The 14,435-nt window shown below is 41.4% G+C and overlaps 1 protein-coding gene across 2 annotated transcripts in view; it reads left to right on the forward strand.

Moving 5' to 3' along the window:
* The window catches only part of pou6f2 (POU class 6 homeobox 2), a 72,457-nt gene continuing 58,022 nt past the window's right edge, over positions 1 to 14,435 (forward strand). Inside the window, exons 1-2 of one of the 2 annotated variants that reach the window (XM_006795004.3) lie at positions 1 to 88; positions 2,747 to 2,934. In XM_006795004.3, the coding sequence (XP_006795067.1) occupies positions 2,763 to 2,934 (172 nt within the window). In that variant the 5' untranslated portion in view covers positions 1 to 88; positions 2,747 to 2,762. Of the gene's footprint in view, positions 89 to 1,780; positions 1,921 to 2,746; positions 2,935 to 14,435 lie in introns of those variants that run through there. The other variant, XM_035909599.2, reaches the window with a different exon arrangement.

Below are 14,435 nucleotides of genomic sequence, written 5' to 3' on the forward strand. Positions count from 1 at the left end.
GGTAAAACCACCAGCTCTAAGCTTGGATATCTGATGACACTCGGGACGCTCTGCTAACCACCGATTCTCCACCCACTGAGGGCTTTTGGTGAGCGTGAGGCGAAGAGCGGGGCATCAAGTGCTTTTTCTTGTTTCTGCGACCTGTTCCCGAGCCGAGGCCAGACTGGGTGAGGAGACAAACCTTCTCTGGCCTCTCCATGTCTGCTCTTGCCATCAGTGGCTCACGTTATTGCTAATCACAGGTCTCAGGGCTACTTATAATAATGAAGATAATCCGTTACATCCTTAGAAGCAGCAATGCAATTTCTGATGTCAACTTTTTAAATATCCCTTTTTTTATTATGTATTATTGTAACAAGATTAGCGTTATCTCATTACTCACTCAGCCTAAACGAGTTAAAAACATGCACTTTGGTTGGAGTGACTGCAATAAAGCAAAGCTGGCTGTTTTGAAGTAATTAACAGCTGTGTGAGATGGTGAGAGATGTGTTGCCCCCTTATCCTGGAGCCTCAGAGGCCAGGGGAAGATTAGAGCTCTGATCTCATTCCCAGCACTTGTTTGGAGTCTGTCAGGAAGAGAAATGCCAGCATTAGAGAGGTAGCGCCACACTCCTGATATGATGAAATAAGGAGAAAAAGGGAAAGGGAAAAAGATGGAGGGATGGACAGAAAGGACCCTGCCCTTCTCTGAAGTGTCAGTAGCTTGTTTATTCTATTTTTCATCGTAGCTGCTGGGGCAAAGATTCCCATTTTTCCTTTTATTCCCCCCCCCCCCCCCCCCCCCCCCCCCACCTCCTAACAAAAACCACTGCTCTCATTTTTTATAGGTCTTGCAAACTCTCATGCCCCAGTGAAAATTACATTGTGAAACGGTAGAAATTTCAGGGCTGCCTGTGCTCTCCGCTGTCCCTCTGAGCTTTCAAACAGTCAACAGACTGTGAAGAATAAATAATAAAAAACTATTGATTATTTTGATGACTGCAAGATTCAATTAGGTATTAATTTTGCCCTCCAGTGGACCTATCAAGCAACTCAAAGGAGAGGAGCTAGGAGGTGGAGGTTGGGGGGGTGGACCCACATGCATGCAGAGTGCGGCCAAGCTCAGACAGAGGGGAAAATGTGTTTACCTCGGCGGGCCGAGAGGTGCATTGATGCGCAGTGTCCCACATTTAAGTGCTGCACAAATGAAGCCCTGATGACTAGTGACATTGTTACCGGGGATATGAGTATTGACCAGTCGGCTCACATTTTTTTAACGACAGCCTAAACTACCCCTATTGATTAACATTTTCATAGATTATCATGTGTCATATCAAAGAAGGCAGATTCTCGTGATGAGCACATTAAAAAGGCCCCTCTGGGTAGGAATTCATTGACCACCCTAATAGACGTTGTGGGGGTTGCTGATGGGTGCAGGGGGTGAGATAAGGCTTCTTTTTTTCCTTTTCTGCGCCTGTATGAGCCGCATGGTCACCTGTCCTTTGCTCAGACGTATTTAGGTTGTACTCGATTCATAAATAAGAAAGAAGGCCGTAGTCCTGCTGCTCCGTGTCTGCGCCTCAGAGCCTGAGGTGGGATGAACGCTGTCTGAGGAGCTTTCCAGTGCGAAGACACAAGGAGGAAGGGACAGAGACGGAGGGAGAGTGCGTGTGTGTGTGTGTGAACAAGAGAGGGAGAGAGAGGGAGGGAGGAGGTGACATCTCCAGGGTTTGTCTTAGGAAGCTACCTCAGGCTTGAACCTGTGGTGGCCATTCAAATGCAGGAAGGTTGAGGAGGCTGCTTCTGGTTCAGTAGAAAGCATGCAATAGCCAGTCCCTGTGCTGTGGTGGTTTTAGCAGGTTTTAGCTGCTTTGACTCTTTTCAACATTTGGACTTTCCTTAAACACTTTTTCCCATCTTTTCTGCTGGAGCTTTGTCTTGGTAAGAGAAGTTTTTCCTTTTTAAGAAAGTTTTCCATAAAATGAAAACAAAAAACAGACTTAAATAGGCGCAAGTGCTGCCGTTAAATTATGTATTTTTAGCACACTGTGTATTTTCCTCAGTTTAGGCTAATACTTTAATCGCATCACGTTGATGCTTCTCATTCTTGTTTTGAAGTGCTGACAAAAGAAAAAGAAAAGATAATAATTGAGATAAAAATTTGGGAACATCGGCGACTTCATCTCTTGTTTAGATCAGGCCTTAAGTTCACGTTGTCCCACTCTGCTGCGCGGTGTCACCCTTAATCTCATCTGTTGTCGCAAACTATGTGAAAATTGATATAATCAGCGGTGTGTACTGTCGCTCATATGTTCCTTTTAGATGTAGAATTAGATTTATTTCATTTATTTATCAGCGCACAGCCCATGGACCTCTTTGTAGACTGCTGTCAGCTTAGTGTTTGCTGAAGATGAGGCACATGTCAGGTAGTAATGAGCCCTTGGAGATGGATGTATCACCGTTTTAGGACTGCAGGGTATAATGGCAAAGCCACGCGATCCGTAACACTTCTTCACCAGGCAGCAGCCGGCAGTATCAGCGGGGTAGCACCAGCCTCAGATAAAAGAGAGAGCTGGAGAGGGAGGGAGCAGGAGAGAGAGGGAGAGTGATGAGTGAGCCATAGAAAGGAGAAGCTGGGTAGAGAGAGAGTGAGTAGAGGCATAGAGAAGGAGCCGGTGAGGGTGAGACCACGAAGCACATCTAACCAGGGGCATTTTCTCTTTTTTTCCCCCCCCCTCTCCTCCCTGTTTCCCACCTGGGCTTTCAGCTCCCTCCAGGATCCGATGATTACAGGGCAGCTGAGCAAGCCGCTGCTCTCCCTGCGCAGCGACATGAGCGTGGCAGAACTCCGGGCGGACGACAAAGCGGCCACCCCAGACAGCGATCTGAACGACGAGTCCCTGCTCTTGCCCTCCGAGGCCACGGACAGAGAGGGCACTCCCAACAAGCTTTACGGTAAGTCAACTTACACCTCACGTCTGTCCGTTCTCCTCCACAAAGCTGCTGGATGAGGTCTGGGTGAGAACTGGTACAAGCAGAGGGCTTCCAGTGCTGGGACAGGTGTCAGCAGCGGCAAACTAAGTGCAGCAACGAGCAAGTGCTTAGATTTGTTAATGGTTAAATTAGTGTTAATAGAATTCATTCACCTATAGACTTCAGAAAATGTGCACAAGTATTTAAGCTGCAGTATATTTTTATTTTATTGCATGTTAGTCCTGAATAAGTTATGATTGGAGGGAAAAAGTATTTAATATTGTTGTGTATTTTATGAAAGCAGCGTTTTATGGGTCTCTTCTATTATAAGATCAATTAAAAAGTTGATCTCAAACTGACTAATTTTTTCCAGTTAGAATATTTTTTGCTTTCACTTCAACTTCACATCTCTGAGAGTGTCTGATAATGTAATACAGTTCATCCTTAATCTAAATGGAGAAACTCTTGATTATTTATAATTTAAACAATAATGAATTTTATGCAACTGATCCTAATTATAACATGCATTCTTCCCCAAATTATTGTATTAATTCTTAGCACATCACATATAAAATCACAGCGTCTGCATAATTGCTGAGACTTTTATTTTTTTTAATGCTGCTTGTTTTTAGTCTAGAAGTTGGGAATTGTGTTCAAAATTAGACAATTTCTCAGTCAGCATGCTCATTATTTCTGCAGTTATCTCATTAATTGACTGTTGAGACTGTTTGGGCTGTGTTTAGATAAGTGTGTGCTTTTTTTTTTTAAACTCAATCACCGAGCCTCGTTATAAATCAATAAGCATAATGACAGAAATAATCATTTTAGCTAGTTTTCTAATTATAATTTGTAATGAAAAATGAAAATTAGCTCTAAACTTTTGTTTTTCATCATTGCTTTTATTATCTGAATATTTGAAGATCTATTATTATTTTTTCTGTCACACAGAGGCAAATTGAGATTACAGAATTCAATGGGAATAATGTACTTTTATCCATATTTGTGAGTTTTATCCATCTTCACATATTAAATGATTATATTATGGAGTTTATTTATTCTGCTTGATTCTTTTTTTGCAAAAGACCTTTTAAAATGTTCTAGAAACACATCTGAAGGATTTAAAAAGCTGATTATCTCATCATCTTAGTATTTAACCTTTTTTATCTTTATTTTAATATTAGTTTATTATATTCTTTCTTTTTCCTTTTTCTTGATGTGGAAGAAAGCAAGTGACAAAATTCTCCTCTAATGGCTTCAGATGTTGGCACTGAATATTTATCCAAACTTCTCCTCAGCTTTTGATGGTCTGGAAGTTAGGCTGTCTCTGTATTTGTGGAAGTGGGTTTGTGTGTGAGTGATTTTGATATGTAATTGCTTTTTCTGGTGCAGTAAACAGTGCAACTTTTTTTTAAAAAGAGGCGTTAATATGTTGAATATGTGTGTCTCTATCTGAATGTGTGTGTGTGTGTGAGTGTTGGAGGGGGGTGTGGAAGAAAGTATAGCAGCATGCCTATAGAGTGATGTGGCCAAATATTTGTGAATGAAACAAAATATAAATTTGGAGGAGGGCGAGCCAAATTTTACTCTCAGACCCAATCTGAGAGAGTTTGGTTGTCTTTTAAATCCTTATTTCAAGAATAACCCGAGGCTAGTCTTCTAAACAAGGACTGCGTTCTGCAGGATTTGTCTCAAAAGTGTTGCAATTTGGTTTAATAAGCATCAAGTTTCTCCTTTTTTCTTCCTTTCTGATCAGTTCTGAGTCCTCTCACTGCTTTTTATTTGTCTTTTTCTCTCACGTGTGTACACCAAAATATAATCAGATGCATTGCTAGGTTTTTTTTAATATATTTATTTGATGCTATTAATTTGCTTTGTTAATGGAGCAAATGCTTAGAAAAAAACATGCAATAGATCCAGCAATTCCTGGAGCACTGCTTGATGTTTGCTGACGGTCTGTCGTCATCGGACATGTGTCTAGTCGGAGCCGCTCTTCTTTAACTTGTGAATTTCGGGGAGACGTTTCCTCTCTGCCCGGTGGCAGAGCCCTGGGCTGTGCCAGCAGCAGGTTGAGTTTGGGAACCGCTGCCCACACGACCTGTCAGGGAATGGCGAGGAGAAGTGGCGTACTCATGTCCTCTGCTGTGAGGGAGAAAGTGTAAAGAGTGGGGGTGAGGGTAGGGGTGAGGGGTTGGAGAGGAAGAAGAGAATCAGCATCTTTCTTTCTTGAAACGCTTCAGGACTGAAAAGGAAAGGCATGGTGTGGTGGTAATTTATGCTCCTGCAAATGTAACTTTTTGGTATTTTTTAGTTTTTAAGTAATTCTTTTTTGGTATTTGCCATTAAGATTCATAGCAACATCTCTGATGTTTCTCCCAAGTCATCTTAGCCTAAGACATGTGCCCAGAAAGGTTTAAATAAACTAGACTGTTTAACTTAATTTCTTAAAAGGTGACAAATTTGACCAATTTTGAGTGGATGAATAGTTTAAAGAGAGAAAGATCTTCACCAGTAATTCATAACTACAGCTTTTGTTGTCATTATGAGCTACATTTGCTTATACCCGTGTTTGCAGGGAGCTCTCATGGCTGCAGAGAGATTGTATTAAGGCTCCAATTCACTATTCTATTATGATTATAAATGCTCCAACCTTGAGACAGGCCTTTAAACTCAGCCTTATATTTTTCAATGGTTTTCTTATGTTTTTCAACTCTGTGTGGCGAGGAAGCGAGATAATGGCATACTTTCATTCCTCACATTCACAAGAAAATACGACTTTGTTCTGTTTTACGCCTCTTATTTTGAAAAAATCCCTGACAGAATTGCTCCAGTTTTTTGATTGACAGCCGTGCACGAATAGACGGTGCACTAATAGTTTCAAGGGAATGTAAATCATGTTGAGACTTCATTTGTTCCCCTGTAATTTAACCGAGTCTTTCGATTCATGATTCAAACAGTTTGAAATATAGTGACAGACTCCAGGTTATACAAGATGGTTTTTTTTGTTTGTTTGCTGTTTTTTGGGGGGTGGGGGTGGGGGGAAGACTGTTGATAACAACAGCTTTTGCATCTCTGAGTATCAATGTTAATGAGCGTCTGCACTGAGATGTGGTTACATGTGCCATTTATGTGTTTTTATATTTGTAAGGACGACAAAAAGCTAACTTTTCTTTCCCGTAGGCCTCGTGTATGACTTTTGCATTGTAGCCTTAATAGTGTTTAAAAGAGTTTGTGCCAGAAGAAGTCAGGGGGAGACAATGACAGTAGCGGTCATGTTTGTCTACAGTAAATTGTCCATCTTCTACACCCACCACATGCTTACTGCAGTTGTGAAAGGGTCGTTCTCCTCCTAAAAGCTTGCCTGTGCAAATAGTCTTCCACTTCAGGTAACAGGGGCTACGAGGCACCACAAACATCCTGCTGCCTTGTATTTATTCCAAGTAGAAGTGGACATTAGGTGGGAAAGCTGTGGTTAGTAGGGCAAGCAATCTTTTTTTTTTTTTTTTCCAGAGGACGAGATGGTGTTGGATGCGTACAGTTTCTGTCTTCTCTTCTCAAGCAAATCTCCCCCTTTCAGACATCAACAGACAAGATAATAAGACACTCAGAGCACAATTCGGTATTATATTCAGCAACCAAAGGCTCATCTCTTGTCAGTTTGCATTTACTCTCCCAAGGATGTGACGCTTCTATCATCATGCTGTCAAAGAGAGCCAGGCTGGAACGACAGGAGCACTCATTTCATACACTTACTGTCTACATGAAATGGTCTGCACTTATACGGATTCTGGCAAAATGGTGGAACATTTTCACAAAGGTCACCTAGAGGCACGCCCCCCTCCCCAAAAGAACAAAATGAATCTTCATTGATTCCCAGCGCTGGAGGTCATTCGGAACAGAAAGTCCAACCCGAACGGTACGTCTGCTGTAACGCACCAGCGTGCTGTTGGGTGTTTTCGTTCCCATCTATAATCAGATTGGACTCTGGATTACTGATGCTAATTTCATCTGGACTAAAGTTCGACCGCTAGTGGACTTTTGAAAAATGTGATTTTCATAGAAACATCTTTAAATGTATATTGAGAAAGGAAAATTATAGTATACTTCAGTATACTTTAGTTAGACAGTGGCATTGTTGGATAACTAGAATCAGCAAATCTGTGATAAATCACTTGGGCTCAATTCTGTACAGTTTAACACTTATACTCAAAAACATCAACCAAAACGAAACAGTCTCAGCTAACTGAAAGAGGTCCAATCTGCTCGATTAACAACACTGGCCATCATAACTGAGGGCAACCTTCTTATGTTAAAAAAGACAGTGTGAAGCAGCCTATAGTCAAGTGTTGATTCCAGCAAAGGGATGATTTAGGAATAATCCAAAACTAAAGTAGGGAATTCACATCCAGCTTGGTTATGGTTGCAGCTGTTGCTGCTACTTGCAGACACAGGAAACACAGGAAGTTGTTACTTTGTCTTATAAAACATACTGAACGGTGCCATTTCTGATATGTTCACTTTTAAAGTAAAAAGGAAGAACATCGTAATTTCTCCTTGAGATGTTTTTCCATTCTAGTCGCTGAGCTGTAATTTGGACGCCTATTTCCAAAAATAACATTTACACAAAAAAAAATGAAGCCACACTCGAAGCTTCTTTGACAGGGCGTCAAGTCAGGTAGGAGGCAAATATGAGTAAACATTTAGTAAATGCAATGAAATTAAATTAAGCATGAAAATATTTTTAAAAGGGTGTTTTTCTTCCAGAACACCTTTTTTTCTGCATTTTGTTCATTCCTCATGTTACGAAAGATAATGGATTAATCCTCAAACCTATTGATGATGCACTTTTTTTATAACGGTAAAATCAGACCATTAAGACAGTAATCAGATAACCTTAAGATACAGCTTATTTACAGCATCATAGGTAAACATATCCATTTGATGTAATTTCATTTTAACTACTTTTTAAAGAATTTTAATGTATCTGTTATCTCCAAGAAACTCAAAGAACGCATCTCACAGTTCTCTGATTCATGTTTTCCATCCATAGAGCCCCTCAGACAAATCTAATTTGAATCCAGGAAAGAAATCGTATCCACTGAATATTGATTTGTGTCATTACAGATATTGTAGTACTCCTATTTTAATCACATTTTGCAAGTCAAAGGTTTCATCAGCTTTTCTCTTTAACCTTTTCATGATGTCAGCTTCACATATTTTGAATTTGACGACATTTTGCCCCAAATTCATAATTTTACTTGATTGTTAAATGCTTGTAATTGTCACTGAAATTGAAGTTGGCATTTTGAAATGTATTTTAGGTCCTTTTGATGGAAAAGTGTTTCTCAGTGTAGTGGACATATGAAAATATGACAATTAAAATGAATAAATAGCGAACAGAGGTGAATCCTCTTTCAAGAATTCTTAGAAAACAACCCAGAATAATGTTTTCAACTGGATTTGTAGATCGGACCTTGTTTCTCTGAATGCTTCCATACTTGGTGCTAGATATATTTTGCAGCTATGAGACAAAACAACTGTGTTGTGTAAAAAAATCTCTTTCATGCACACATATAATCACACAAAGGGGCGTGCACAAGCGCACACCGCTCGAGGCACGGGTTCTTATTATTTTTGTGTAATCAGCTTAGCGAGCGGAATGCATGGTGCGAAAGGCAGCTTGCTGATGCAAAGAGCCTCGTAACGTTGTGTGGCGAGGTTAAGTAATAAAGTGGCGCAAACCCGCCGTTGAATGGGCCACGCTGAGTAAATAAGAGTGGATAAAGGAGGCCGACAGGGAACAAGTCTCTCCCCGGGAGGTGGATCTCATTATGGGGATTTCAGCTGTCTGCGCAAACTCTAAAACAAGCTTAATGCATGCCTGTAAAGCAGGTGTAATACATTGGCTAATGTGCCCGCAGAGCCCGTGGCTAGCGCAACACAATCAGTGCATGGCGAGGAGGACAGGGAGGGGGGATGAGCACAAGGCGGACTTCTTGTTTTTGCTACGAGCAGCAGCAAAGGTCATCACGTTTCTGATGCTTGTTTATGCAGAAATGACTTTGAGCAAAATGTAGAACTTCAAAATATCTGCCAGTTTAATTCTCCCCCATTCTTTGTTGGCTTAAAGTTGAGAAGATTGACTAGATTACAAGATCTATAGGTGGGCATCTGGGGAGAAAATAAATTGAATTTGAGTATGCATTTATTTTAGTTATCCACGTTCTTTAAGTTGGGAAATAATTTTCAAAAAAACAAAACAAACCATGCATGTGTAGCATCCACTCCATAACCAATATCTCTAAGCCTTTCATGTAGAGCTAACAAAGAGGCATCACATCTCCTGGCATGGACACGGTTTGTGCTGTTGAGATGTAATTGAAGCTGCAAGGGTCACATTTTCGGAATAGAAATTACAGTCTTGTCTTTGACTTGTGTGGCGTGAACTAGAGATGCATCCCAGAGCCCCTGTGTCCTTCACAAGCCTTTATTATTTATAACGCTCGCTCTTTGAGCAATGACCAGTACTAATGCATAACCTTCTGTCCTTCTGGCTGATTCGCTTCCTTTGAAACCAAAGATTGAGGCAGGAGAAGTGGGTGTATGGTGGATGAGGCAGGGGTGTGGGCGGGCGAAGGGGGAGAGCTAGTATAGGGCAGTGGAGATCCAGGCTATCGAGAAGTTATTATGTTTTTTTTCCTTTATATCTGAGGATGAGGAATAACACTGTGATGCTTCTTTCCTCCAGAACAGAGTTATGGACTTCAAAGCAATACTATTTCCTGACGTCCCTCCTTCCACTATTTGTCTGCTCCACCAGAATAATGTGCTGGGAGTGGTGGGCTGGGGTGGGGTGCCTTTTAGCTGTATGATTATTTGCTTGTTTCCACCTGTACCCACTCAGCTCTGCAAATATGGCCACAACAGGGCAATACAGTAAGAACTAATACTTTGGCCAGATAAACTCATTTCTAGATAAACTCCGTTTAGCTCAGGTTCAGTGGAGGTAAGATATACTTTTGTGCAGCCCGTATCACCTGATGTTATCCTGTGGTGATTGAGCCTGTGCTGCAGCGCTGCTGTGATCCATTGTTATTATAGCTCTATGACAGAAGAAACGGGTGAGGAGTGGGGGAGGAGGAGAGGAGGCATTGAGGGGCAAGGGGTAGAAAGTGGGACATAGGCAGCATTAGCGCCAGATAGCCTGGGGGGCCGAGGCTGATGTGTCAGGCATGACATGTGGGTGTCTAGCCCCCCACACGTGCACACACAACTCATACACACCACGCTGGATTGGGCTCACACCCCACCGGCTACTTCTATATGTCCTGCAGTTTACCAGATGCAGGTTTAAAAAAACAAAATCCTCCTCTTAACCCGATCGTAGTGTGAAGATACAAGTTTGAAGCTCTTTAAGTGGGATGCGTCAAAGTTTTTGTTATTTACTCCCCTCAGTTTACTTTAAAGTCAAAGACAAGGCCGCAGCTAAAGGTTGTTTCCAGTTGCTAATTTATTGGTCAGCAAATAGTAAAAAAGGAGTCATCACAGAAATTAAGGTTTAAATGTCTTGTTTTGTTCAACCAGTGACTTAAAATCCAGATTTATTCGTTTCACATGATAAAAAACAGAGAAGCTGAAATAGTTCACAATAAACAGCTCAAGTCTCTATTTATTTATTGCAATTTTTTTGCTTTAAAATGTTTTAGCTTCACTTTGAAGAGCTGTAGGTTTACTATGTGGGGTTGTCTATAAAAACAAAGTATAGTGGTATGATACTGAGTGCAAGGAAGGCCGTTTTTCATCACTGGCTTGCAGGCTGCAGGCGGGAGAATCCTATTTACAGCAAATATCATTTAAGTAATTTAAGAGGAGGAGCAATAGTGAAGCAGGCATCTCCTAAAAGGCTTACAGCTCTCTAAGACTAGTCTTCATCGCAGCGTCCCTCCTTTACTGATGGCCTTAAAAGGATGAAGAATAATTTAGATTGTTATTTGCCTCTTTCAACCCTGAGCTAATCAGGTTGACATTGCTTTGGGAATGAGGAGGACGCTCCATAACAGATGTGCTCATGTGCAAAGTGTCCCGAGTCCCCTGTGAGGATGCAACACAAAAGCCCTCTTTTCCCCTTCTTTTTCTTCTCCTCCTCTCCCTTCTCCTGCTTCCTCTCGTCATCACACCATCTCTCCTTCTTGACCTTTGAAATGGGCATTGCCTCTTCTCACCAATTTACCTCCCTCTGGTCCCTCTTGTGCTTGTGCCGCTTCCATCCCCACTCCAGCATCAAGGGAGAGACAGGTAAGAGGCGAAGCAGAGCACTCTCATGTCAGAGAGCCTTTTGGTGAGGACCTGTGGCCATGAGTGAGAGCGTAAGTGTTGGCGCACACGACCCTCGCTGCTTTAAGCATTGTTTACATGCATATTCCTCACCCGTTCATCACAAACTGCAGGCATTCTCCTACAAACTGAAGTGCACTGTTTTCTGTTGTTTTCATACATAACTTGTCGCCTTCTTTTGCATCCACTTCCTCTTTGTCTGTCCTTTGAGATCTTCCTCATCTGCTTCTGGCTTAAACATGGCCTCAGAACAAGTCGCAGAACTGCTGAGGTGTAAAATCCTTTCTGTTTGGCCCCACCTCCGACGTAATTCCCTAACTCCATAATTCCACTTTGTGGCAGAATAACGAATGAGCTAGATTTTTTTTCTCCCCTGTAAGGTCTCCGCCCTTGCGCGATGAGGAATCAGGCTTTAATGCGGGAGGCCCGGAGAGATTGCCGTGGCCTCTTCTCCCTCTTGCCCCTCGCTGTGCTCTTAATTAAGGAAATGACAGCTCTCCTAGCGGCAGCAGTAGCCATAATGTAGCTAATAGTGTTACCGGCAGACACTCAAAAGTCAGTCCCTGGTGATTTTCTATCCCCAGAAACACTATTGACCTATCCCTTGCAGCTTCTCCACCCCAGCCTCTAAACAGAGTATTACTTCCCTGCAGGTCCAGAGGGAGCCATCTGACTAAGAGCACCTGGAGTTATTGGCAGCAGATTATGCCCTGTGTTATTGTTGAGGGCTTTGGTGGGAGTAATGAAACACTGAGCTAAATCACTGGTGATTTTGGCTCTCTTGCATTCTACAAGGAGTTAAGTAAATCACTATAAAGCTCGCACTGCATATTACAGGCTGCTCTCTTCTATAAAGCACTGTGCCTTGGGTGTAACATTACTTTTTAGACTTTATTCCACGCTGCTTGAGATAGAAAAATGAAAGTGAAATGGTCTGTCTCTCTCGGCTCTCAGCGCAATGCCACATCAACTTTCCAAGTGGTATTAACAAAATCAATGGTCAAACAATCTGGGACAATTGGTTGTGTATTGATGGAATTAAACCTTGTGTATGATGTGGCTTGTTGTCTATTCGCGCTCATCCTTTACGCTCCGACAGCCCGCATATCCCCGTCCAACATAAATGCTCCAAGTCAGCAGCGCAACACACTTTTGTTGATGAAAACCGTATTATAGTGTCGCGTGTTGTCGCAGCGCCGCTCAGCAAACAATTAAGGACGTAATTAACTTTTAATCTTCACTCTTATTTTTTTCTCGTTTTTTTAAAATGTGAAATTATTTTCCATGGATTAGATTTCAGTGGAAAAATGATTGACAACATCTTAATAGCAAACACACGCACTCAGCCAGACATTTTCAAAAGGACCATTATAAAAATGGGGGCCGGCTATTCATTCTGAAGAGCCTGAATCGTTACCGGGCCTCTCGTACATTTGACAACTTACATAATGCATTTCCACTAAAATAGCTTAAGTGTTAAAGCTTCTTTTATGGGCAAAAATTGATTCATAAATGCACTGAGGCGAAAGCTAACGTGAACACAAAGCTTTCAATAACACCCACTTTATACAGACTGTCAATGTATGAAGCGGTTGCATTAGACAAGGTGGCGTGCTGATTGCTTTCTGAAATCCAGGCTAATTGTTTTGTGGTGCAGTCCTTGGGGCTCGCTGCATTAAGACAGGCCGAATGAAGTCAAATAAATATAGCTCTTTGCCCCCCCGCCACCCTCCCTCCCTCAGCACCCATGTAGCCCTGAGAGGCCTTCTGCCTTGTGTGGCATTGAAAGTTGCTCTCCAGTGGCCACTTTGGTGATCAATGAGAGAGAATTTATATAATGGTGGATATTGGCAATATTTCCATGGCATAACTCACATCCAGCTGCACTCAGTGCTCTGTAAGAAACATAATTATTCCGCTTACATTTTTTTAAAAGAGCGAATTTGCTCTGATGTTCCCGTCATGTCTCAGTCAGAAAGAGTTTGAATTTAATAAAGACTGCTTCGTGTAAGCAGTCAAGGCCACGGAGCCATGCATGTATGTACATTTGTGGGCTAAAGGGTGCTTTTGTTCCTCCAGATGAAGCTGTATTTTAAGGGCACTTTGCGCAGTTACAACGGCAATTAAAGCTGCTTAGGAATTCATAAAGTAAAAAAGGAGATGTACCCTGAATGTCCTAGATAAATGTAAAGCTATGCTGAATGCAGGACGCTTGTTCTTTCATCCGTTTGACCTCTTCTTTCATCTCCCCTCACATCAATACATCCATTCATTCCATTTTATCCATTGTGTGACCTGTGTATAATCACGGCATCAAAGGCGTTTCTTTTCAGTAAAGGTTTGATCGAGATATACTCTATTTTTCCTCCTCTGTATGCAGCATTAGTGTCCATCTGGAAATACATTTAAGAATCATTCACGTCGGACAAGAAGATTTTTTATTTATTTATTTATTTATTTTAGGGAAAGAAAAGCCAAACGTGTACGTGAGATTTTAGTAATAAAGAAGAATTGAAGATTGACTCCCCGGGTATTTCTTCTGTCAGCTATTTAATTTAGTTAAAGAAATTACACAAATCCTTTGGGGGGAGATGTGCATGTGTATTTATTTATTATCGATTTCTTCCCCAGCGATAAACATGTTAACGTTACAGATATTTGCAAGGGGGATGAAGCTTTCTAAGTTATTGTGAAATGATGCAATGAAAGGCATCAACGAATCGTTATTCATTAAGTCTCCCGCACTGTTTATCAGATAGAATCCATTATTCACAACCAGTATCTTAACTACAGTCATCAGCCCCACTCTCTGGAGCTTATAGGTGATTTTATAAAGTGTTGTTCTTTCATTATTAGATGAATATCCTCATTTTGCTAATTGACTTTGTTATGATGGTAATTGGATAATTCACTGGCGGAGAAGTTGCTCAGTAGCACTACTGGGTGTGTTATTGTTATCACAGCGTGGCAGCTGCATTTAGAGAATTGCTTTGAGATGCTTGGAAAGTTTGAGTTGCAGTAAATGAAAATAAGGCCGTTTCAAGTCTGGAGGAAGGAAAATTGCTTTCATTTGATAAGGTTCAAACTGAGAATTAACTGCTTGGAGACAATACGGCTAATGACATCCAGTGCAACAATTTATGGTCCTGTAA

The sequence above is a fragment of the Neolamprologus brichardi genome, chromosome 9, assembly GCF_056152115.1.
Source record: "Neolamprologus brichardi isolate AB-2024 chromosome 9, ASM5615211v1, whole genome shotgun sequence".
Lineage (NCBI taxonomy): Eukaryota > Metazoa > Chordata > Actinopteri > Cichliformes > Cichlidae > Neolamprologus > Neolamprologus brichardi.